Source organism: Callorhinus ursinus, unplaced genomic scaffold (genome assembly GCF_003265705.2).
Source record: "Callorhinus ursinus isolate GAN/ISIS: 27379988/994484 unplaced genomic scaffold, GSC_fseal_2.0 scaffold140, whole genome shotgun sequence".
NCBI classification, from domain to species: Eukaryota; Metazoa; Chordata; class Mammalia; order Carnivora; family Otariidae; genus Callorhinus; species Callorhinus ursinus.
Genome location: NW_027397202.1, coordinates 374,323 through 400,410, shown reverse-complemented (window position 1 = coordinate 400,410; position 26,088 = coordinate 374,323). Strand labels below are relative to the sequence as shown.

Sequence of the window (26,088 nt, the reverse complement as noted above, 5' to 3'; positions counted from 1 at the left end):
ACGGGGACCGGGGCGGGGTGGGGCGGGGGACGGGCGCCGACTGGGACGTGGCTGGCCACCGGCGGGCCCACCGGGGGAGTCCGGGGTCGTACCTCGTTTCCCTCAGGTGGCAGGCCCAGCCTTGGGATCCACCGTCCTTGGGCCCCGGGCGGGAGAAGCACGGATCGTTGGGTTCATTCCGCGGTGTGGGGGCGAGGGCAGTGCAGCCTGACAGGGAAGGTTGGTTCCCAGATGTGTTGGGTGCCCAAAAGATGTTGGTTGAATGAAAGAGACCTGGCGAAGTGGATGGCGGAGCGCCAGCTGTTGACGGTCTTCGAGCCTGGAGTTTAGGTCTGGGTTTGGCTTTGGAACAGGTCCCTCTGCTCCAGGGGGAGATGGAAGGGGCAGCCCCTCGCTATGCTCACCAACCACCTACCACTCGCCGTACACGGGTCATGAGATGAGGGTACCTGGGTGAACAAGGCTCAGCCCCTACCTGAGCAGCGGTACCGTCAGGGAACTCTGGGTCCTGTGGGCATTTTCCACCCCGACGGGGTGCACACCCGTCCTAGCTCTTGCCACAGGAGACTCTGCCAACATTGTGTCTCCTTTCCTCTGAGCCCAGCACAAGGTCTGCTCATGGGGAATCGAGCCTGAAGGCATCATTTCTGTGTGCCCCCTTGGCTCAGAATTGGTGCTGTTGTGCGTTCTTAGTACAGTTTGAAAAGTTGTATTTGGCAGTGGGGAGAAAAGAAACAGCTAGAGATGATGTCACACCTAGGTGTGGGCACCAACTGATGTTTGGGGTGGGCAAGAATTAAGTATTCGTTTTTCATATGTTATTTGTCCCTGTGTGGCAGAACCTACTAGTCCAAATCTGGTAGGCCATGGCCTGAGTCTGCTGCCAAGGGAAGCAATGTTGGTGGAGGTGCAGATTTGGCGTCATCACTATTTAGGAGCTACTTGAAACTACTAGAGATTGAAATAACCCTAGAGAAGAGGGTCTGGAGAATGTCCACATTGAGAGAGAAAGAGGCAGCTACTGATTGCAGCAGGGTGAAAAGTGAAGGGGAAGGTGGAGGCATGAGGCAGGTGATCAGGAATGCACATTAGATGTCTTTGGCTGTGTGGGCTGTCATTCAGCGATAAGAGTTTGGGCCTACAGAACACTGTCTCACATTGATTGTTTTGTTTTGGTTTTTTTTGTCTTGTTTTATTGGTGAGAAAGCTTGCCTATATACAACTTGTCAAATAGTCTTTCCAGGTGGGAGTGGGAGGTGTGGCCCTGAACAAAGCTGCCGTAAGGAGATGACATAGAGTAAACCACCCAAAGAAGATTTGGGTGGGGACAAGTTTCCAACCCCACAGTTCAGCAAGTGGCGGCCAGGTTGGTACTGAATAGAGAGGGCTGGAAGTGTGTCCTTGGGCCTTTATCTCATCAACTTCTCTCTCCTGTCCAGGAAGGGGAAAAAGTAGATTTGGTTGAGGAAACTTCTCATCTCTTTAACAATAGCCTCTTCTTGATCTTCCCAGACAGTGACAAGACCCCACACGCACACACCTACCCCGGGCTGAACGGCCAGGAGCCAATGGCCAGCGACAAACCCAAACCCTGTGAGCTCAACCAAGAGAAATACGATGCTGATGACAACGTGAAGATCATCTGCCTAGGGGACAGCGCTGTGGGCAAGTCCAAGTATGTTGGGAGATGACAGAAGAAAGACTAGGCCCAGAGCAGGTCGGGGTGGCACAGAAGAGCATGGCTTCTATAGGGGTGATAAGGGTGTAGTCTTGGCTGGAGCCCAGGTGTGTAGGGGAAACAAGGGGGATCACAGCAGCTGTGTGTGTTGGGGAAGGGGGAGCAAGTCATAAGGACTGAGTAAATAGAGCTTTCTCCAGGAGTCTTGGCCGCAGATATGGGACGGCTCACCCTGGAGACTACTGAAGCAGTCCAGGGTGAGGCGGTAAGAGCTGAGGGATCCTGCATGTTCTATGTGGGCCGAGAGTCTGCGAGTGGGAATGGAGACCGATGACAGATTGATTGGAGGTACAGGTGCCTTCTTGGAGGAGCTCCCCAAGATGAAGCAGAGTGGAAGGAAATGAGGACTGACTGTGGTCGGCCTGGAGATTGGCTGACTCTTAACTGACTCCACTGCCCCTGTGCAGTTTGGGACTCCCCACCTGGTGAGTTGAAGGGGACTCTGCAGTGCTGGCAGATCCCACATGTCCTTGTCTGCCTTCACAGCAGGAGTGTAGACCACACATCTGCTTGAGTCCTGTCTCCTAGGTGCTCCAGATCTACCTGGTCTCCAAGCTTCACCATTCATTCCAGGGGCTTTGCTGGTTTTTAGGCCATCTTTCTAAATTCACATTCTCTCTGCCCCACCCCATATGCACACACTGCAGATCTAGTTTAGTGTTTTACGGTTGCTTTGACCATCCTCAACAGTTGCAGTTTGGGGAGATTGCCCAGTAAAGAACACCCCCTATTTCCCAGCCAAGTGCAGTGTTTCCCAGCAAACGGGGAGCAGGAGTGGCAGGAGGGTAAAGACTAGGTGGGGGCTTGGAGTGAGGCCCGAGGTGGCCTGCCTGCTTCCTGAGCACTGCCCAACCCAAAGTCCAGTGCTGGTTTCTTACAAGCCTCACTGAGGACCACAACAAAAAGTGAGAATCCGGGAGGCTAGCAGGATTTCAAATACCACAGCATTGGCCTCTATGGCCACAGCATCTGGAAGACAAGCAGGGCTGCGGGGCAGAAGCAGCAGGCTTTCTCTGTGGTGCTGTTCTTTGTCATGCAGCAGGTTCATGCCTCTTGATTCCATTTCCTCCTTGTGTCTTTGTTTTTGGCCCCCCAAGCCTCTGTTAAGGGTGGGTTCTAATGACATAGCTCTCTCACCGCCTTCACTCCTGCACGTACCCCCTTCCTGAGTTGGATGCTACTGCAAAATGTTCTCCCGTAACGACCTCTGACCTGGCCAGCTCATGATCTGATTGTCCAGCCTGGGTCCACTTTAATAGACATTTCACTTTACAAGTGCTGAGTACTAACAGGGTCAGACCCTGCTCCAGGTGATCAGTAAAAGCCCCTCTCTGTGTGTCCACTTATAACCATGTCATTTGGAGACCCTGCCAGTCCTCCATACATTTTCTTCACGTTTTCTGTACCCCTGGTCAGCAATGAGAGGAACCCATACTCCCTCTGTAGCTTCTCTTTCTGCAGCTCAAGAAACCATCTTCCCCTTGTGGGGGGGGGTGGTTCAGGCTATTTTGGGCCTTGCCTTTCTTTTGTGTGTATAGGTTTTTTTTTTTAAAGATTTTATGTATTTGAGAGAGAGAAAGCACAAACAGGGGGAGAGGCAGAGGGAGAAGCAGGCTCCCCGCTGAGCAGGGAGCCTGATGCAGGGCTTGATCCCAGGACCCTGGGATCGTGACCTGAACCGAAGGCAGATACTTACCGACTGATCCACCCAGGTGCCCCTCGGGCCTTGCCTTCCTTAAAGATTTCTTTGGACCCTGATGCTCCCTCTGCTTAATAACAAAACATGGCCTTTCCTTATCCACTCGTTGAGAGGTTAGCTCCAGATATGGTTTGCCCCCTTGACTCAATCACTTAAGCTCCTGGCCTCCCTTTTGGGGGGGGGGCGGGGGGAGTGGTGGAAGGATAACAAGGCTTACTTCACAATGTTTTCCGAGTGACTAGCCCAAGATCTGACACATGGTAGGTCTTCAGTGGGTCTTAGTTTTATCTTCCCATCTGCCACTAGTTTGACCTGATGAAGAAAATGAATAAAGACAAATCTTTGTTCAAAAACAGAATGGTTAGCTCCAGATGCATTGCCTTTTTTGGGTGATGGCTTTTAGGGTGTCATTCTCTCAGTGATCGCTGTCCACCGTTGTTCACAGAGGGCAAAGATGCACACCCTCTTAGGGTCACGTGGTGTAAGCACAGGCTGGAGCTGACAGGGGAGGTTAGGGAGCGGGACATACACAGCCTGACCCCTGTCCCGTGCCTTACTAACCCCAAGGGCCAGGAGGAGATGGGCTGGATGCCTGGGGACGGGGCCTCCAGAGAGGGACATGCTTCTGGGACAGGAGGGTAGGGACCATCACTCTTCCACGGCCAGCTCTGATGAGACAAGTCTCTTGAGCTCTGCCTTCCTCCTCCACTTCAGGAGCACATGGTCTCTCAAGGCAGTATCGAAGCACAGCCCTCTGGACCTCTGGCGGCAGTAATTTCACTGGGAGATTTTCCTACTTCCGTGTAAGAAAGTGGTGTATTTTCTTTATAATGTGGATGTTGTTTCTTGTCAATTATAAACAGAATCTACCATCCTTCTACAAGGGAAGCTACGGTTTAAATCTTAGAAATATAAAATCATGGCTAGAATGTATTCAATTTATAGACAGATAAGGATTGGCCCTTAATATGTGGGGGAAAGTGCAGTTGTAGTCTAATAGAGAGTGGTCAGGGCAGGCCTGTTTGCGAAGGTGACATTTGAGCGAAGGTTTGAAGAAGGCAAGGGAACAAGCCATGCGTGGGGAGGAGCATTTCAGCTAGAGGGACTGGCCAGTGGCTGGAGCAGAGGGAGCAGCGGGAAGGCAGTGGGTGAGGAGAGAGCAAATGGAAGCGGGCCTTGGGATCTCAGGAGGCTTGGAACTGAAAGAAACGCAAAAACATGGGATGGTTTGAGCCGAGGAGTGACCAAGTCTGAATAAGGTTCTAACTGGATGACTGACCAGGCTCAGAATAGGTGTTCCTCTCAATCACCAATAGATCAAGCAGGGAAAAAAGTAGTAAGGAAACATTTTGACAGCACATTTATCAAGGTTGATGATTCATAGAGATTATATTTAAGACTTTCTAGAATGATGACTAATTATGAAGAGGCCCTTTTCACTTATTGGTGCTTACTGATGCTTATTGGTCATTGGAAATCCTCCTTTGTGAAATGCCTGTTTAAGCCAGTTGCCCCTTTTTATTGGATTGTTTGTCTTTTTATTATTGACTTGTAGGAATATCTTCGGACATTCTGAACCTTCTTCTAATCTCTGCCTTTTCACTCTATTACTGGTGTATTTTGATGAACAGAAACACTTAATTTTAATAAATTGTTAAAAAATTAAATTTTTGAGATGTACTTGGTATTTAAGATTGTCATGGTGTACAACGTGATGATTTAACAAACATGTATTGCAAAATGATTGCCACGATAAGGTTTGTTAACACATCCATCACTTCACATAGCTATCTTTTTTTGGTGTGTGGTAAAAACGCTGAAGATTTACTCTCTTAGCAGCTTTCAAGTATATGATGCAGTATTGTTAGTTGTAGTCACCATGCTGTACACTAGATCCTCAGAACTTACCCACCTTATAACTACAAGTGTACCCTTTGACCAACACCTCCCATTTCTCTGTGCCATGGAATATCACTCAACCATTTAAAAAGAAGGGAATCTTGCCATTTGCGACAACATGGATGGATCTTGAGGGCATTATTCTAAGTGAAGTAAGTCAGAGAAAGACAAATACTACATGATCTTACATGTATGTGGAATCTTAAAAAATAAATACAGAAAAATAGAAGATGCAAGTTCATAGATAAAACAGATTGGTGGCTGCCAGAGGTGGTGGGTAGGGGTGGGGGTGAAGGGGGCCAAAAGGTACAAACTTCCAGTTTAAAATAAACAAGTCATAGGGATGTAATGTGTGACCTGGTGACTATAGTTAATAGCACTGTACTGCACATCTGAAAGCTTATTAAGAGAGTAATCTGGAAGTTCTCATCACAAAAAAAAAATTCTGTAGGTATGTGTGGTGATGGACGTTAACTAGGCTTATTTTGGTGATCATTTCGCAGTTTGAAAGAAGTCTTTAACTCATTTTGAGTTAATTTTAGGTGAATGGTGTAAGATAGAGATACAGTTTCATTCTTTTGTGTTTGGATTTCTATTTTTCTTAGCACCTTTTATTGAAGAGACCATCCTTTCTCTATTGTGTATTCTTGGCTCCATGGTCAAATACTTGACCATATATGTGTAGGCTTATTTCTGGGCTCTCTATTCTGTTCCATTGGTCTATGTGTCTGTTCTTAAGGGAGAATTATGAAGATTTGATCCTATATTTTCTTCTAAAATTTTATACTTTCAGCTCTTAAGTTTAGGTCTTTGATTCATTTTGAGTTAACTTTTATATATGGTGTGAGGGAAAGGGCCCACCTTCATTCTTTGGCAGGGGAATATCCAGTTTTCCCAGCACCATTTAAACGCCTCTTCTTTTCCCATTGAATGGTCTTTGGCACCCTTCTCAGAAATCAATCGACCATACATGTGAGCGCTTCTTTCCGAGCTATATATTCAGTTGGTCTCTATGTCCATATTTATGCCCAGTAGCATACTGTTTTGATCATTGTAGCTTTGATGAAGTTTTGACCTCAGGGAAATGTGAGTTCCTCAGTTTCGTTGTTCTTTCACAGGATTGTTTTGGCTACTTGGGATCCCTTGAAATTCCATATGAATTTTGGGATGTGTTCTTTTTTTTTTTTTTTTTTTTTTTGCAAAAATGTCATTGGGATTTGGATACAGATTGCATTGAATCTGTTAATTGCTTTGGGTAAAGTTATCTACCTTGAAACAGTAAGCCTTCAAATCCACGAACACTGATGTCTTTCCGTTTATTTAGGTCTTGTTTAATTTCTTTCAGCAGTGTACAAGTGCTATGTCTTCTTGGTTAAATTTCCTTTTCATATTGCTCATTGCCAGTGTATAGAAATAAAATTTATTTTTGTGTGTGGATTTTATATCTTGCAACTCCACTGAATTTATTAGCTCTATTACTTTTTTTGTGGATTCTTTAGAGTTTTCTATGTATAAAATTATGTTATCTTTGAAGAGAAATAATTTTACTTCCATCTTTGCAATTTGGATGCCTTTTATTTGCTTTTCTTGCCTAGGTGCTTGTGTTGAGAGCTTCTTGTAGCTAGTGTATTGAATTAAGAATATTCAGGTCCTTGATGGATGAGGGACATAAGCCACCCACACAGAGTCAGCAGGTAGTTTCCCTCAGCATCTGAGTGCCCACTTGGGAGAAGTGAAAACCCTGGGGTTATTTTGACTGAAGGTGCACTCTCAATATACCCCACAAAGGAAGTAAAGTCCCAAGATTTATTACTTAACAAATCCCAGAAGTGGGAGTGAAACGAGTCAGGGGACGAGCAGCCCTCCATCCTGGGTCACAAGTGAGCAGTACAGGGTGCTTGGGGTAGGGGTCACTAACTGTTTACTGGCTCAAATTGAAGTGGTTATTTATTTATTTATTTTTAATTTACATATTTCTTTTAAGTAGGCTCCGTGCCCAGCGTGGGACTTGAACTCACAACCCTGAGATTAAGAGTCACATGGTCTGCTGATTGAGCCAGCCAGGCATGCCCCCTAAGTGGTGATTTTAAAAGGTGCCAGGGAAAAGCAAAGTGGGAACTTGGAGCGGGCATCCTAAGGTCAGGTTCTTACCTGAATGTCCAGACTCGTTGTCAGCAAGATTGTCATGCTTGTCAGATACCTGAGGAGCAGGCTTTCATTCTTTTACAATTGAGTATGAGGTTAATTGTGTTTTTTCATATATGGCCTTTATCCCGTTGAGGAAATTACCTTCTATTGCTAATTCATTGAGTGTTTTTGTCATGGGATGGTGTCGGTTTTGTTAAATGCTTTTTGTGCATTTATTGAGATAAATATATAGGGTTTTCTGTCTATCAATATGATATGAGTGATTAATTTTCTTAAATTGAACCACCCTTAAATCCCAAGAGAAATCTCCCTTGGTGTATAGCCCTTTTAATATGATTTTGGTTTGCTATTATTGTGTTGAAGATTTTGACATCTGTATTTGGAGATAGAGTTTTCTTGTACGGCATTGTCTGCCTTTGGAATCAAGGTAATGTTGGCTTCATAGAAAGAATTAGGAAATGTCCCCTCCTTCAGTTTTTTGGACAAGTTTGAGAAGTATTGGTGTTAGTTCATTAAATGCTTGGTAGAGCTCTCCAGTGAAGCTACCCAGTCCTGGGCTTTTCTTTATGGGAGGTTTCTTTGTTTGTTTGTTTTTTGTGGGGTTTTTTGGTGTGGGGTTTTTTTTTTTTTTTTTTTGAGAGAGAGAGAGAGAGAGAGCACGAAAGGGAAGAGGGTCAGAGGGAGAAGCAGACTCCCCACTGAGCAGGGAGCCTGATGCGGGACTCGATCCTGGGACTCGATCCTGGGACTCGATCCTGGGACTCCAGGACCATGACCCGAGCCGAAGGCAGTCGCTTAACCAACTGAGCCACCCAGGCACCCTCTTTATGGGAGGTTTTTGATTACTCCTTACTTGGTATTGGTCTATTCACATTTTCTTCTACTTCTTAAATCTGTTTGGTAGTTTGCATATTTATAGAAATGTGTGTATTTCATCTAGATTATCCAGTTTGTTGGTATACAGTTGTTCATGGTATTCTCTTATAATGCTTTTTGTTTCTGCAAAATTGATGTTAGTGTCCAATTTCAGTTCTGATTTTGATCATTTGTGTCTTCTCTCTCTTCCCTTGGCCTAGCTAGAGGTTTGTTGATTTGTTGATCTTTTCAGAGAGCTAATTTTTTTCCATTGGTGTTCTCCCTTGTCTTTCTAGCCTCTTATTTATCTCCACTAAAATCTTCATTACTACCTCCCTCTCACAAGCTCATATTTAGTTTGCGCTTTTCTGTCTAGTACCTTAAGTACCTGCTACTGATTTGAGATCTTTCTTCATTTTTAAGGTATGTGCTTATAGCTATAATATTTGCTCTCGGCACATCTTTGGTTTCATCCTTAAGTTTTGGTTAGCTGTGTTTTCATTTCCATTCATCTCAAGGCATTTTCTAATTGTCCTTGTGATTTCTTTTTTGACCCATTGGTCAAAGAAGGGGAGTAGGAGAGGAGAAGCAGGCTTCCCGCTGAGCAGGGAGCCCAGTGCGAGCAGAGAACCCGATGCGGGACTCAATCCCAGGACCCTGGGAACATGACCTGAGTTGAAGGCAGACGCTTAATGACTGAGCCACCCATTGGTTGCTTGATACTGTGTTGTTTAATTTCCACACAGTTGTGAATTTTCTGGTTTTCCTTCTGTTGGGCATTTCTGGTGTCCTTCCATCTTCTTGGAAAAGATACTTTGATCTCAGTCTTTTTAATTTTATTGACTTTATGCTCTCACCTATGTGCCCTTGAGAAGAATGTGCACTCTGCTGCTGTCAGGGACGGTGTCCTCTGTACACCTGTTAGGTCGGACTGGCTGCAGTGCTGTACAAGTCCGTCCTCTGTACATCTGTTAGGTCGGACTGGCTGCAGTGCTGTACAAGTCCGTCCTCTGTACATCTGTTAGGTCGGACTGGCTGCAGTGCTGTACAAGTCCGTTCTCTGTACATCTGTTAGGTCGGACTGGCTGCAGTGCTGTACAAGTCCGTTCTCTGTACATCTGTTAGGTCGGACTGACTGCAGTGCTGTACAAGCCCTTGGTTCCCTTGCTGGTCTATCTCAAGTCGTTCTGCCCATCACTGACAGTGCGATTGGAAATCTCAGCCAACTACAGCCCCCTTGGCTTGTGTCAGTGTTTCCTTCCTTTCTTTTGGGACTCTGCTTCAGGTACGTGTATATATATAACGTTTATATATTCTTGCTAGGTTGGAACTTTTATCAATGTGTAGTATCCTTCTTTCTCTCATAACTTGTGACTGAAGGTATGTTCTGTCTGACTGTACTAGAGCTGCCCCAGCTTCTTTTTGGATACTGTTTGCATGGATTACCTTCCTCTTATTTTCAGTCTTTTTGTGATGGATCATGTATTTTAATGTATTCTGCCAGTCTCTCACTGCTAACGGGATCCATTGACATTTGAAACAACGATACTTAAATTATCAGTAAAGAAGGACTTATTTCTGCCATTTATCTATTTGTTTTCTGTGTCTTTTTTTCCTCAAGTATTTCACTACTGCCTATTTGTTTTTTTATTTTTTTGAAGTGTGCTATTTTGATTCTCTTCTTCCTTTTTTGTATAATTCTTTAATTGTTTCTTAGTGGTTACCTTTGAGATAACAATTAACATCTTAAACTTATAACAACCATTTGAATAATGCCAATTTGTCATAACAGCACACAAACACTCTGCTCCTAGATATCTCCATCCCACACTTTGTGTTGTCTCGGCGCAGACTGCATCTTTATACATTAAGTGCTCGTTAACATAGATTTATAATTATTGTTTTATGTATTTGCCTTTTAAATCATATAGGAAAAAGGGGAGTTACAAACCAAAAGTACAAGAATACTGGCTTTTATGTTTACCTATGTAGCTACCTTTACTGAAAATCTTTATTTCTTCATACAGCTTCACATCACCATCTAGTGTCCTTTCATTTTATTCTAAAAGAGACTCACTTTAGCATTTCTTATAGGGCAGGTCCACTGGTTAGGGTTAGGGTTAGGCTTGTCAGCTGTTTATCTGGGAATATCTTAACTTCATTCTTGAAGGATCGTTTGCTAGATGTAGAAATCCCGGTTGACAGCTTTTAAAATATGTCATCCCACTGCCTTCTGACTTTAGTGGTGTTTGCTGAGAAAGTGGCTGTTTGTCTTATCAAGGATTTTATCTTTAGGTTTCACCAGTTTGCCTGTAATCTATCTCAGTGTGGACCTCTGGGTTTATCCTGCTTGGAGTTTATTAAGCTTGCTAGGTGTGTGTACTCACGTCTTGCATCAAGTTTGGGAAATTTTTTGGGGTTTTTTGGTTTTGTTTTGTTTTTAAACATTTATTTGAGAGAGAGAGCCTGTGCAAGCATGTGTGTGCGTGTAGACAGGGAAAGGGGCAGAGGGGGAGGGAGAGGGACAGCAGACTCTGTGCTAAGCACAGAGACTGATGCAGGGCTCGATCTCATAACCCTGAGATCATGACCTGAGCTGAAATCAAGAGTTGGATGCCCAATCGACTGAGCCATCCAGATACCCCAGGTTTGGGAAGTTTTTAGGCATTATTTTTTCTCATCTCTCTCTTTTCTTTATGATGCATATGGCAGTATGCTTTATGTTGTCTCACACGTTCCTTAGGCCCTGTTCTTTTTCTTTTTTTTTTTAAGTTTTTCTTTTTTTTTTTTTTTAAGATTTTATTTCTTTAGTTGACAGAGACACAGCAAAGGAGGGAACACAAGCAGGGGAATGGGAGAGGGAGAAACAGGCTTCCCACAGAGGAGGGAGTCTGATGCGGGGCTCAATCCCAGGACCCTGGGATCATGACCTGAGCCAAAGGCAGATGCTTAATGACTGAGCCACCCAGGCGCCCCGGCCCTGTTCATTTTCATTCTTTTTTTTTCCCCTCTCCAACTGGATAATTTCAGTTGCCTTATCTCAAGTCTGTTGATCCTTTCTTCTGCCTGCTCAAGTATGTTGTTGGAACCCTCTAGTGAGGGTTTTGTTTTGTTTTTTTTAATTAATGTGCTTTTCAGCTCCAGAGGTTTTGTGGGTTCCTTTTCATAATTTCCGTCTTTTTATTAATATTCTCATTTTGTTCATATATCATTTCCTGATTTCCTTTAATTCTTTGTCCATAAATTCCTTTAGCTCTGTGAGCACATTTAAGATAATTCCAATGTCTGTATTTCTTCTGGGATTGTTTCTGTCCAATTCTTTGTTCCACGAGAATGGGCCATATCTTCTCATTTCTTTGTTTGCTTTGGCCTTTTTTTTTTTTTAATGAGAATTAGGCATTCTGAGTACCTTAACGTGGTAACTTTAGAAATCAGATTCTCCCACTCCGCAGGGATTGCTGATTTCTGCTTGTTTGGGGCTAGAGTCACCTGTTTGTAACTTTTCCAAACTATTTTTGCGAAGTGTGTATCCCTTGTTGGGTGTGGTCGCTGATGTTTCTGTTCTGTTATCTGTGGTCAGACCACAGTGACCTGACAAAGATTTCCTTAAGTTTCTGGCTCCAAAAAAGGAAGGAAAAGCAAAGGGGTTCCTAGCTCTTGAAATCTCTGACAGATGCCAGCAAGGGTACCCTGAAGCCTGAGAGAGCTGAGACCTAAATGTGTAAAATATGCAACCTGGACTTTTTGAGGGCAGTCTTTCTACCGCCACCCCTGGCCCTAGCCTGGTTCTCGAGCCCAGGTCATGAGGTCAGTGCAGCAGGCCTGAGGGATGGGTGGTGGCAGCTGCTTGGCCTGTGTCACTCTTCCACCTGCGACCAGCTCTCCGCTTTCACGTAGTGCTCTCCTGCTTGCTGTGTGTCCATTCAGGTTCCAGAGTGTGGAAACAGTTGATTCTGATCAATTTTTCTGGTTTACTGGCTATATCAGTTGGGGGTTGACCCCCTAGAACTTCCTACTCCACCATTTGGTTAACGGCCTCAAGGTTCATTTTTTTCCCAAGCGTATTCAATTGCTTGGACACCATTAATTGATGAAACAGTTCTCGACCCCATTGAATCATAGTGATGCCTTTGTTCTAAATGCCATGACCACACGTGTGGCTGCATATATTTTAAGGGCTTATTTAGTGTCTGTCTTCATCTGCTACAGTGTAAGCTCCATGAAGATAGGGATCTTCATCTGTTTAGTTCAGTGTTATGTCATGGCACCTAGCATAGTGTCTGGCACGTGGTAAGCGCTCAGTAAATTTAACTAGTTTATACTAAAATTACTTGTCTATTCTTTTGAAGAACATTTATGATGTTATCATTTTTATGATATTAAACACGATACCGCAGTGAATATTTTTGTGCCTACCATCTTGGGTACACACTTAGGCCTGCGGGGAAATTGACTACTTTTAGGGTTAGCTCAAACTTTAAGATACCCATATTGCTCTCCAAAATAGTTATGTTACATGTGCACTCCTGCCAGGACGATATAAGAGTTTCTGTTGCTCCATAAAATCCCCAACGTTTGGTGTCATGTGACTTTCTGAATTTTGCCAGTCTATAGGGCTGTGAATGCTACTTCATTCTGTTTTAATTTGTAATAAAATGATTAAATCGTTACATTAAAACATTAAGCATCTTTTTATATATTTGTTATCCATTCATCTGTTCATATTCTAAGTACACAGGTTGTGTGTTCTCTTCTCAGAGCCATTTATATTTTCTGTGTATTAATTCTTGTCAGTTGTCGGCATTGCATATATCTTCTCCCTGTCTGTGTGGTTTTTCTTTGCTTTTTTTTTTCTTAACTTTTCATTTTGAAATAATAGAGATTCACAGGATGTTGCAAAAAGAGTACAGAGAAGGCTTGTGCACCCTTCACGAGCTGCCCCAGTGATAATATCTTAGGTAACTGTAGAACATCAAAATCAGGACATTGGCATTGGCTTAGTGCACGTATAATTCTGTGTCATTTTATCACATGTGCAGGTTTCTGTAACCATCGTTGGAATCAAGATACAAAACCTTGGTCATGCTACCTGCTTCTAGTCACACCCACCCCACCTCACTTCCCACCACCACTGACCCCTGTAACCACCAATCTGTTCTGCATCTCTATAATCATGTCATTTTTTTTTTAAAGATTTATGTATTTGACAGAGAGAGACACAGCGAGAGAGGGAACACAAGCAGGGGGAGTGGGAGAGGGAGAAGCAGGCTCTCCGTCGAGCAGGGAGCCCGAAGCGGAGCCCGATGCGGGGCTCGACCCCAGGACCCTGGGATCATGACCTGAGCCGAAGGCAGACGCTTAACAACTGAGCCACCCAGGCGCCCCTATAATCATATCATCTTGGCAACATTGAATAAATGGAATTATACAAAACTCCACAGAGTAATAACCTTTAAGACCCATCCATTCCATAAAACCCAAAAAAAAAAAAAAAAGACCCATCCAGGTTGTTGCACTATCAATACCTTGTTCCTTTTTGTTGCTGAGTATTATTCCATGGTGTAGACGGCCATGGTATGGTTTTCTAGACTGTTCCAGTCACCTGTTAAGTGACATTTTGGTTGATTCTGGGTCTTGGCTATTATACATGAAACTGCTGTGAACACGTGTGTAGATTTTTGTATGGACATGAGTTTTCATTTCATGGCTTAATCATACAGTGAGTATATGTTCCATTTAAGAGACTCAGATTTTTTCTAGAATGTCTGTTTTCCCACCAGCAATGTATGAAAGACGTGGTTTTCCTACACCCTTGCCAACATTTAGTGTTGTTGCTATGTTTTATCCTAGCCGTTGTGACAGGCGTGTAATGATAGCTCATCATGGTCTCAATTTCTATTTCCCTGGTGCTTGGTGGTGTGGAACACCTTCTCCTGGGCTTATTTGCCATGTGTACATTCCTCTTTGGTTAAATGTCTCTTCGTGTCTTTTGTGCATTTTCTAAATGAGCTTTTTTTAACTATAGAGTTTTGGTAATTCTTTACTTTCCCAGGAACTGGTCTTTGTTCGATGTGCTATTTGCAGACATGTTCTTCCCATCTAGAGCTTGTCTTCCCACTGTCATAACAGGCTTTCTCATAAAGCAGAAGGTTTTACTTTCCATGAAGTCCAGTTTGCCACTTGTTTCTTTTACAGATCATGCTTTTGGTGTTACCAAAATCATGGACTCTGGTCTTCGCCAAGCCCTGGCTCCAAAGCATCTTTTTCCTACGTTTTCTTCTAAAAGTTTTACATTTTTACATTTTATACTTAAGTCTGTGATCGGTTTTGAACTAACTTTTGTTTAGGGTGTGAGGGTGTAGAGTAAAGCGTTATTTTCTTCCTTAAAGATATTCCGTTGGCATCATTTGTTGAAAAGTCTGTCATTCCTCCATTGAATTGCTTTTGCACCTTTGTTAAAAATCGGTTGGCCCTACTTCTGTGAGGCTGTTTCCAGATTCTTTCTTTTCTTCCATTCGTCTATGTGTCTGTCCTTCTGCGAGCACCACACAGTCTTGACTAAGGGAGCCATAGTAAGTCTTAAAATTGGGTAGAATGATTCCTCCCACTTTTTTTCAAGTTTGTTTTGGCTTTTCTAATTCCTTTGCCTGTCTACATAAATTTTTCATAATCTTGACAATACCTGTAAAACATCTTGCTGGAATTTTAGTAGGCATTGCATTACACCTCTATATAACTTTTAGGAGAATCGACATCATTTTTATACTGAGTTTTCCAGTCCATAAACATGGTATGTCTCTCCATTTATTCAGATCTTCTTTAATATTTTTCACCAGTATTTGGTACTTTTCGGCATACTAGTTCCCCTCTATTCCCTGTTGGTTGGTTGGTTGGTTGGTTGGTTTTATCGTGAATGGGTGTTATATTTTTCAGATGTATTTTCTCCATTGATTGACATGATCCTGCGATTTTTTCTTCTTTAGCCAGGTAATATGGTAGACTACACTGATTGATTTTCAAATATTGAACTAGCCTTGCACCCCTAAAGTAAATCATACTTGGTCATGGTGTACAACTTCTCTTATATGCTGCCAAGTTCTGTTTGCTAATATGTTGTAAGTGCTGTGTGTCTACACTCATGGAGGATATTGGTCTGTAATGCTGTGTGTCTACACTCATGGAGGATATTGGTCTGTAAATGCTGTGTGTCTACACTCATGGAGGATATTGGTCTGTAAATGCTGTGTGTCTACACTCATGGAGGATATTGGTTGTAAATGATCTGTATCTACACTCATGGAGGAATTGGTCTGTAAATGCTGTGTGTCTACACTCATGGAGGATAGTGGTCTGTGGTGCTATTTCCCTTTTTCTGTCCTGTCTTTGATAGGTTTTGGTGTCAGGATAAACTGACTTCATGAAATGAATTCCCTCTTCTTCTCTTCTCCGGAAGAGGTGTACAAAATTGGTATTAATTCTTATACTGTTTGGTAGAATTCTACCCTGAAGCCATCTGGGCTTAAAGATTTATGGTGCTAGGGCTATTCAATGATCTGTTTCATATTAGGTTAGTTTTGCTTATTTGTGGTCTTAGGAATTGGCCCATTATTGAAATTTTCTGTATTTTCATTTATTTCAAGCACATTGTAGTTATTCATTTCTTTATTTTTTTAAAAGATTTATGTATTTATTTATTAGAGAGCATGTGTACACGGGGTGGGGCAGAGAGAGAGGAAGAGAGAAACTCCAAGCCGACTCTGTGCTGAGTGCTAAGCACAGAGCCCAGTGCAGGGCTTGATGTCAGGACCCTGAGATCACAACCAGAGCCAGAACCAAGAATCGGCCCGACTGTGCCACTCAGGCACTCCCTACTTGCTCACTTACGACAGCTGCTTTAAAAACTTCTATTGGTTGTCTTTTTTCATTCATTTTGAGATCTTCCTGATTCTTAATACAATAAATGATTTTTGGTTGACACTTGGACATTCTGACTATCCTGTTATGAGACTCTGGATCTTACTTAACCCTTCTGTTTTAGCTGGCTTCCTGTGGCATTGCTCCAGCAGAAGGGAGAGAGGCAGCACTTGTGGCCTCCACTGGCACCATGCAGTGGGGCAGGGGTCTCACTGCCATCTGGTAGGGTAGAAAGTTTCAGCTCCCTGTTTGGCCTCCTTTGACCCCAGTGCAGCTTGGTAATGTTGTTGAGGTAGAAGTCTAAGCTCCCCACTAAGGCTACAGTTTTTCCTGTGGTGTTTGCATGGTGGTTATAGGCCAAATGTTTTTTGTCCTAGGCAGCAATAAACTAAAATTCCATAAACTGCTTTCATGGGCATCCCATTCTAGTTGAGAGGAATAGACTGTCAATAAGTAAAATACTGAATATTTCTGTTGTGATTGCCCTCAGGTAGAGATAGAGTACAAGGTGAGGCAGAACTTGCCTGTTACAAATAAGATCATCAGGGAAAGTCTCATTGCTCAGGTGACATTTGAGCAAAGCCCTGAAGGACCGGCAGAATATTAGGGAAATGGTTTTTGGGTGAAAGGCACAACCTTCCTGGCTTCAGTTTTCCGTGAAGAAGCAGGGGTGATTGTGTTCGTCAGCACCATGTGGAGGCAGAAACAGTGGGTCTGGGAGCCTCCCATGGACTGCTGTATACAGGTGTAGTAACATAGGCTGTTTTGTTATGAGGGGCTAGTAATGCTGATTCCAGGTTCCAGGCTTGGAGAATGGGGTAATGCCACTAACTAGATAACTCAGGAGCAGGGACACGGTTAGTGGGTTAAAGAAACTCACTTACAGATTTATTGAGTTTATGGTTCACACAGACTTCTCCAGTGTAGATATACGGCAGAGCTCCAAAAACAGGTCTTTATTTCTTCAACTAATATTAGTGACCAGCTGTTATGGTGCCCGAAAAGGAGTAAGGTGGAGTCCCTGCCCTCAGGCAAAGTGGCTGTGGGGGCTGGATCAGTGTTAGAGCTCAGGGGTGCCAGGAACTTAAGGGGAGTCAGGAAGAGGGTAGGTGGGCAGTTCCTGGGCATTGTCCTAAAAGGAAACTCTGTGGCTGTGGAGTGAATGGAGGAGGGGAGCCACAGGTGGCCCTAGGTTATCAGCCTGGACAGGGGTGATGCCGTGTGGCAAGGAGGAGGGGAGGTTAGAGGATGTACCTGACCACCTTGCACACTGTCCTTACAGACTTATGGAGAGGTTTCTCATGGACGGATTGTATCCTTCAAGGTTTGCGGTGTTCTGTGTTCCTGTGGTCCTTCCCCCCTCATGCCAACTCAACCTCACTGTTCACCCCTTCATTCCAGTGGTCCAGGGAGGAGGGATAGGTGAGTGAACACACAGGTTTCATTCATGCTTGTTTCTTACCAGCTGGCAGCACACATCATCGATGCTGCGTATTTTGGAGCTTACTTATATTTGCATTTGCTTTCTATCAGGAAGACAGTAGAATGGCTAATAGCACCTAGTCATATGCCTGGATTCAAACTCCACGTCCTCCTTCTTACTAGCTCTGGTAACCTCTGTGACCTCAAAACTTGGGCTAACATTTTACAGTTCTCTGGTATGAACAAACTTTGTAAAACAGGACCCACTCCCTCCTCCCATGGATTGTCCACATTGTCTAGGTTTGCAGTGAGACACTCCCTGGCAACCGGGATGGTTTTAAAAAAGCTTCCCAGGTGAATCCACGGAGAACCATGGCAGAAAAGAACTCTGGAGTGACACCACTCCCTGCTCTGGGCCGTGTGGGCCTTGCCCTCCCCCCCAACAAGGTGGAGTCTGAGTATATCTTGCTTCACCTCATACCACGTGCTCCTTCACACCCGCCCGCCTGCCTCCCCCCACCCCTTTCCCTCGGCTTGCTGGTTAAAGCTCTCTGCACCTTGCAGCTTCAGGAAGTCTCATTCCCCAGGCTTTTTGTCAGTGTTTCACACACAAGCAATTCATAAACAGCTTGTCAGCTGTCTGGCTTCTGGAGGCTTTTTTCCCTGGAATGGTCACGTGCTGCTTAAGGCTGGGTTTCCTCTCTGGCCTGCAAGAGCCCCATCCGTAAAGGGACTGGGACACCCACGGTTGCATTTTCCAACTACCTGATGCTGTTGATGATGGCTTCTCTGTAAAATTCCATTCCGTGTTGTCCCTGGTACTTAGAGGTCCAGAACACACCCCAGCTTCTCCTGCCTCTCGCCTTTCCATGGAGTTTGTGCCAGTGATCTTTGAGGTTGATCCTCTGCAAGATTCATTCCATTTAAAATATGAAGAACTCCAGAAAGAAAAAGAGAAGGCCAGTTTCATCACACCAGTGCCCCCACCCCAAGCACCTTCCCTGCCTTCCTTTTGTTCATCTCTGTTCCTTAACCTGAATGCAGTCAGCCACAGCAGCTGTCCACGTACGCCCTGACCCTGTACAAGCACATGGCCACGGTGGACGGCAAGACTGTCCTTGTGGGTGAGCAGCACAAGGCCGGGCCATGGACTCTCTAGGGGGAGGGGAGGGGAGGGGAGAGAAGTCCGTGAGAGAGAGTCAGACAGGAAGGAAGTGAGACCCCCAGCAGAGAGTAGGGGTGGTAGGAAGGAGCCTGGGAGCCCGGAGCCCAGGGAAGGGGGGAGGAGGCGCACAGGGCCTCATTTCCAGCTCTCTGACCTGGTATTCTAATTTAGTCAGTGTAAAGCAATAACAATTGTGGTCTGAGTGTTATCTTCCACAAAAGGTTTTGACTTTCTGTGATGTCACTACCTCCTGCTTGGCTAGGCCACACATCCTGCCTGGCAGTGTCTGCCATCTGTGGTCAACACACGTGGGAAGTCAGCCTCGTTTCGACCTTGGAGGGCCCTGCATCTTGTGGGCGGGAGAATGGGGAAACCTATCTTCTCCCTTTTGGGACTTCCTGTCTGCATTCTCCTTCCTCCTGGCCTGGCCATGTGTTTCCCTCTTACCCACTCCCATGCACGCACATGTACACAGACGTCCCATGGCACACCCAGGTGCGTTGTGTCCTGATGACGCACACATGCAAGCTGCGTGCTCCTTGTTCCTCCCTGTCCTCCCCACATGTTGTGTTTCTGCACACACAGATCTGCACAGAGACGCTCAGGGTGTCCGGGTCTCTCTGCCCTCCAGCCGCATCACACAGTCAGAATTGTGTTCATGTTGCAGACTTTTGGGACACAGCAGGCCAGGAGCGGTTCCAGAGCATGCACGCCTCCTACTACCACAAGGCCCACGCTTGCATCATGGTAGGAAACCAGCTGGGCAGTGGACAAAGGCTCTGGGCAAGCTTGAGGGGTGACCCAGTAGTGCTGAGCCCTCCTCACCAAGGCTGGGTACTGGGGGAGAGGGGATCAGGGCAGCCTGGGGAGGTTTCTGAGTGAGAATATGCCCGGGTGAGCTTCTCTTCAAGTGGGGCTGGATGAGGAATCCCCATCCAGGGGGTGGAGCACATCCAAGGCCTCAGATTCGGGCATGGTGTCTGAGAGGCAAATGCGGTCCTTCCCTGATAGGAGCCACCCACTCTGACAGGCTCCCAAACCAGCCCCTCTCCTCTGTGCTGTCTAGAACACAGTCTTGTGGTGACCATATGGGGATCTGAGAGTCCCAGAGGGAGCTGCACTTTGAAACCCTGACGGGGATGCTCCTCATCCCTGCCATGTCTTCCTCAGCTCTGGAAACAAGGAGAGGTAGCTCAGGAAACCAGACAGACATGGATGACAGGTGACTGATGGCGATCACAGGGGGCAGCCTGGTGTTGAGCGGATTCCAGAGGATTCATTACAAGTGTGCTTTATAAGAAGTCTTTATTGGGGATTCAAGACAACATGGTCATTTGTTGAAATGGGGCCTCGGTGTACTGTGGAGGAGCCTCCCAGGTGGACCTCCTGTTGCCTCAGCTGTAACAGCTGCTGACCCTCGCCCACTGCCATTCAGGGCAATCCCCTGGCACTGGGTGAGGTCCATTTGCTCCCATGAAGGGCTGGATGGTTCAGAAGGAAGAGCAGCCATTCCAGCAAGTTACAGGGTTGTCCACCTCGATCCACGGTTGTGCTGGGGCAGTTTGGGCCTGTGAGTCCATCCCAGAGGCTGGCCTTTGAGGCGCTCCCGCCAGGGGTTTGAGGGACCCCATCCCTGCCGCAGTAATTCCAAGCATCTCAGGACTTCTGGCCTCCCCTGCCCTTAGAGCAAGTCTGCAGTGCTCATGCTTATTGCTAATATTTTAAAATAGGTAAAAACTATAAATTTAAAATGTTAATCAAATTACAAGCTACAAAATAATAATAAAAGCTAGTCTTTCCAACTCCGGCCACTGTTGTGAGAGGGGCTGCTGCCATGTGCACGCACGTGCAGTGGGCGGTCATGCAGAACCGCTCCAGCTTCCTGATCAAAAGGAGCAAGCAGACACAGAGCACTGAGGGCTCACAACTCCTTCCCTTCAAGGGTCCAATTCACCTCAAGACTCTGGGCGTGGAGCCAGTGGCTGAAGACAGAGGTGTAGTGGTGGTCGTGAAGCACAGATCCGTCCAGTAAAAACCTGCCACCTCCTACGTGCAGACCACCATCAACAAGAATGCCCGGGCCACCCTCAGCAGCACCAGGCACATGTTCTACAAGAACAAGTACCAACCAGATCTGCGCATGGCTGCCACTTGCAGAGTCAGTGCCATCCTGCACAGCCCAAAGCCCGTGATGGTGAAGAGGAAGCCGGCCCGCCCCATCAAGAGCTCCTGAGCACCTGCCCCCCACCTCCAAAGCAATAAAGATGTCAAACCACCTCCAAATAATAATAATAGATAAAAATGGTTTAAGAGGTTTAAAATACAAAATGAACAAGAGATCAAACAAAAATTTAAAATTAAAAGTACACCAATAGTGGGTACCCGGGTGGCTCAGTCCGTTGAGCATTTGATCTTGATTTCAGCTCAGGTCCTGATCTCAGGGTCACGGGATCGAGCCCCGTGTCAGGCTTGTGCTCAGCAAGGAGTCTGCTTGAGTTTCTCTCTTCCCCCCTGCCCCCTGCTTGCATTATTTGTCTCTCTCTCTCTAAAATAAGTAAAATCTTTATTTTTAAAAACACATTAATAGTAACTACAGGGAAATTTTAGAGGCATTTGAAATTATTACAAAGGAATTTTTAAAAAAGACTTATTTATTTTTGAAAGAGAGAGCATGTGTGTGCGGTGGAGAGGGGAAGGGCAGAGGAAGAGGAAGAGAATCTCAAGCAGACTCCCCAAACCGAGAGTCAGACGCTCAGCCGACTGAGCCACCCAGGCACCGCACAAAGGAATTGCAAGACAAAGTTTAAGCAATAAAAATAATAGACTAAGAAGAAACCAAAAAATTTACAGTTTGCAACAGACTGTGTTGCTTAGTACAATGATACATCTTGGTTAAGATAGGTTCACAGGATTAGGTGGCAAGGTAACAAAAAAGGAATAAACATTTTAAAGGCCGCTTTTGGATCCAGAGGTTCTGGGGGCTTCCCTGAGAAGGGCAGGCACAGGGCCTCTCACCTGCTTGTGTGTGTCAGGTGTGGGTGGTGTGCAGACACGCACCTGAGTTATTTTCCTTCCTCTGTTCGTTGCAGGTGTTTGATGTGCAGAGGAAAGTAACCTACAAGAACCTGAGCACTTGGTATACAGAGCTTCGGGAGTTCAGGCCAGAGATCCCATGCATCGTGGTGGCCAATAAAATTGATGGTGGGGCCATCCCTGCATCTGGGTGTCCACACTCCATGGGGGCCCCACCACCACACATTTCCTCCTCCATTCCTGGGACAGTAAACCTTCAGTGATCTGTCCTCCTTCCCAAAGTACAGCCCTTGTTTGCTTGCCGTCAGTCTATTTCCAGTAAAGATGCCAACTGAGCCAGTCTTCCCTCTTCCCAAGACACAGATCCCTATTAAATGAACTCTTTCTAGGACATGTCCCCTGATTGCCCCTGCCTGTCCCACTTTCTGGAATGGCCTCTGGTGACCCACTCTGCAAAACCCTCTCCCTTTCCCTTGATGGACAGTCCAATGTCCTACCTTCTCTCTACAGCAGACATAAAGATGACCCAAAAGAGCTTCAATTTTGCCAGGAAGTTCTCCCTTCCCCTGTACTTTGTCTCAGCGGCTGATGGTACCAATGTCGTGAAGGTAATGGTGGACTGCAGAGGTTAGGAAAGGCCAAGTGGTCAAGGGACCAGGGAAGCCGCAAAGAGAAGGATTGGCTGCAGGGAGAGGACAGGCCTTGCTGCAGGGGCCATGAGTGGGCAATCCAGAGCAAGTGGTGATAGAAAGGGGTCATGGTTTGTTTTGACAGTAGGGGAGGTGATGGGCCTGGGCTTGGTGGGAAAAAGTATATTGGTTGGGAGAAGGTGAATTGAGGGGTGACCTTGCTTAATAGGGGTGGAATGTTGTGTGGACATAGGACGGGGACAGGGCACTGGGACCCACTGCCATGTCTTCTTTCCCGCCACCTCCACCTACCCCCAGCTCTTCAATGATGCGATTCGATTAGCTGTGTCTTACAAACACAACTCCCGGGACTTCATGGATGAGGTTTTGCAGGAGCTTGAGGTAGGTCAGGTGGAAATGTTGGAGGGGATAAAGCTCCTCTGCAGAGAGATGCAGAACATAACCCAGTAGAGTGGCTCCTGCTGGCCCTTGCAGGCAATGCATGCTCATCGTGCATGCGCCCCCTAGAAGTATCAGAACTATGCGGGGTAGACCCAGGCCAGGCCTCACCTGCAACCTTGTCCACAGAACTTTGATTTGGAGCAGAAGGAGGAGGAAGTGCCAGACCGAGTGCAGCGTGGCAACATCGAGAGCCCCTCCCCTTCCTGAGTCAGAGAAGGAAGCCTCTCTCCTCGTGGACTTTGGGGAGGGGGGTGGTATCTTTCAGAATACCCTCCCCTCAGCAACCCTCCAGCTATGAATTGAAAAATTCTTGCAGGCCATCCCCCTGTCTACCTCCTGCAAGCCCACCCATTCCACTGGCCTGCCCTACTTCCACGGCCCACAGTTCCTGACCCTTCCACAGCTGTCCTTTTCCCTGGACTCGGACCGGGACAGGGTCTGCACCAGCAAGCACCCTGGACAGGTGTGAGAGATCCACAGCAGACCCTGAAGCAGAATTAGAGATCAGTAGCCTCAGCCTCCCCAGGTTGTGTGGAAGCAGGGAAGACCTTCGGGAAACATGCTTTGTGTCTCTCAAATAAAAGGAAATTGGGGTGTTTTCTCTCCCAGAACCGACCTCAGGGCCTATTCATTGCTTTTCCACCAAGGGAATGATTTCTAATCCCTGACGGCCCCTATTCCCACCCGTACAGATTTGGGGCGGGGGGGGCCTCAATTCTTTTTCCTCTTTAGTCTCCCAACCAACTTTTTTTCAGAAATGGTTTTGAGCAGACAGCTGTTCCTGTCACGGGACAGGTTTACCATTACAACCCAGGGAAACAGGTCACAAGTCCTGCCACCCTTAGCTGTTCTGCAAAGCACGTGCATTTGGGTTCTAAGAAGAGCTTCCCTTTAAAGCCCCTGTTCCAGCCGATGATGCTTTCCTGCCTTTTTTGGAGGACTGTTGTGGTATTGCCCTGTGGGGTAGGGAGAGGGGCCGCCCTGCTGCCTTTCCCACTTCTCTCCAGGACTTGTAGTTCACTGGTGTGTTTGTATGATCATCTTGTGCATCATCATTTCCACTGTTTTCATATTTACAGTAAAGTTTGAATTAACATAAACATTTCATGTATGTGCATGCTTGTGGGTCTGGATTTTACTGAGCAAAAAGCCACAAAATACCTTGAGATAATCAGCTAGATGAATGAGGGAAGCTGCCTTGATCTGCCATGTGAGGGCAGCCCGGTCAGCTCTGCTGTAATGGAGACCATTGCAATGGAATTTAGCGTTTTTTGTTTTTGTTTTTGTTTTTGTTTCAGATTTTGAGAGAGAGAGAGCATAAGTGGCGGGGGAGAAGCAGTCTCCCTGCTGAGCAGGGTTAGGGTTAGGCCCCTGAGGTCATGACCTGAGCCAAAGGCAAACACTTACCCAACTGAGCCACCCAGATGCCCCGAAATTTAGAGTTTTAAAAAGAATGAGTATTTATTTCGGAAGAACAAGAAACAAGAACAAGCTGTATTTGCCTTTAAATTGCTAATACTTACAATTTCAACTGAAAAGATTTACTTGACCTGGGATTTTGAGGAATGATGTGTTACCCTGGTGAGGTGGGCTTTTAAAAAAGCCCTTTGGTAGTGTATGTGACTAGTGTTTTTTTTTTAACATAAAGGCTTTATGGAGATATCATTCAAATACCATAAAATTCACCGTCAGTATTAGTTTTCCATAACCATTTTGCATCAGGTTCCCTAGTGAGGGGTCAGGAGGCCAGAAGCTAAGCAAGGGTGTGGTCTCCCTGCCCCTGGGAAGCTCTGGAGCACAAACTGGCCCACGGAGTTGGTCCCACTTGGAGATCAGGGGGGCTGTTTGTGGCAGTCAGCCAAGTGTGGGAGGGGGAGGAGGTGATGGCACCTAGCCTCCAAGGCGAAGTGGCTCCCGCATTAGCAAGGGCAGTTCTCTGGGGGAAAGGGCAGGTTTATCCATCAACTCTCAAAGCAGCCAGGGGAGGAGTGCTCGGGCAGGGTGCCAGCAGCAGCCATGGCCACCCACCCTCACATGCTCAAATCCACCTGCTGCTGAAAGTTCATTCCATCCTGACTCATACAGGAAACACCACCCCTGGATCTTTTTTTAAATATTTTATTGAGGTGAAACTTACGTAACATAAAATTAGCCATCTTAAAGTAAACGACGCAGTCCCGTTTAGTATGATTACAATGCTGGGCAACTATCACCTCTGCCTAGTTCTAAAATATTTCCATCACTCAGAAGTAAAACCCCTTGCTCATCAAGCAGTTTCTCCCCCATACCCTCTCCCTTCAGCCCCTGGCACATTCTAATCTGCATTCTGTCTGGATTTATATATCCTGGATATTTCACATAAATGGAATCCTACACTGTGACCTTTTGTGTCTGGCTTCTTTTACTTAGCGTAATGTTTTCAAGATTCATCTGTGTATTAAATACTTCATTCCTTTTTAGGACTGAATAATATTCCATTGTATGTATATCCCACAGTTTGTTTATCCATCCATTCCTTGATGGATATTTGGGCTGTTTCTACCTTTCAGCTATGTGAATGGTGCTGCTACAAACATGCTTGTACATGGACTTACAGTAGGTAAGTAGAACTTAGACCAGTGCTCCGTTCTCTTGGGTGCCTTACTCTGCTCAGGCTGCTATCACAAATTACCACTGATGGGTGGCTTACAACAGACATTTATTTCTCACAGTTCTGGAGCCTGGGAACTCTTAAGATCAGGGAGCCAGCAAGGTTGGGTTCATTCTGAAGCCCCCTTTCTTGGCTTGTCAGCAGCTGCCATTTCACTGAGTGCACACATGACCTCTTCTTTGTGTTCAAACAGAGAGAGATCTCTTTCTCTTCCCCTTCTTAAAGGACCACACAGATTAGGCCCCACCCCTATGACCTCATTGAACATGAATCCTCTCTAAATACTTTGACTCCGAATACAGTCACACTGAGGATTAGGGCTTCAACATATGAATTCTGGAGGGCCATAATTCAGACCATGGTACAGTATATATCTAGGAGTGGAATTACAGGATCATATGGTGATTACATGTTTAAACTTTGGAGGAACTGCCAATCTTTCCAAAGTGGAACCATTTACAGTCCCACAAGCAA

The 26,088-nt window shown here is 45.7% G+C and overlaps 1 protein-coding gene and 1 pseudogene across 13 annotated transcripts in view; both read left to right on the top strand.

The window, feature by feature from the left end:
• Nucleotides 1-24,334, top strand: part of RABL2B (RAB, member of RAS oncogene family like 2B) — a 24,680-nt gene extending 346 nt beyond the window's left edge. The window contains exons 1-10 of one of the 13 annotated variants that reach the window (XM_025858664.2): nucleotides 1,531-1,675; nucleotides 2,033-2,163; nucleotides 4,152-4,240; nucleotides 17,536-17,565; nucleotides 18,720-18,799; nucleotides 19,508-19,587; nucleotides 21,930-22,041; nucleotides 22,384-22,481; nucleotides 22,821-22,904; nucleotides 23,091-24,333. In XM_025858664.2, the coding sequence (XP_025714449.1) occupies nucleotides 4,158-4,240; nucleotides 17,536-17,565; nucleotides 18,720-18,799; nucleotides 19,508-19,587; nucleotides 21,930-22,041; nucleotides 22,384-22,481; nucleotides 22,821-22,904; nucleotides 23,091-23,171 (648 nt within the window). In that variant the 5' untranslated portion in view covers nucleotides 1,531-1,675; nucleotides 2,033-2,163; nucleotides 4,152-4,157 and the 3' untranslated portion in view covers nucleotides 23,172-24,333. Of the gene's footprint in view, nucleotides 1-1,512; nucleotides 1,676-2,026; nucleotides 2,164-4,151; nucleotides 4,241-17,535; nucleotides 17,676-18,719; nucleotides 18,800-19,507; nucleotides 19,588-21,929; nucleotides 22,042-22,383; nucleotides 22,482-22,820; nucleotides 22,905-23,090 lie in introns of those variants that run through there. The other 12 variants (XM_025858658.2, XM_025858668.2, XM_025858659.2 and 9 more) reach the window with 12 other exon arrangements.
• Nucleotides 19,598-21,923, top strand: LOC112813628 (large ribosomal subunit protein eL28 pseudogene; annotated as a pseudogene).
• Nucleotides 24,335-26,088: the final 1,754 nt, after the last annotated feature.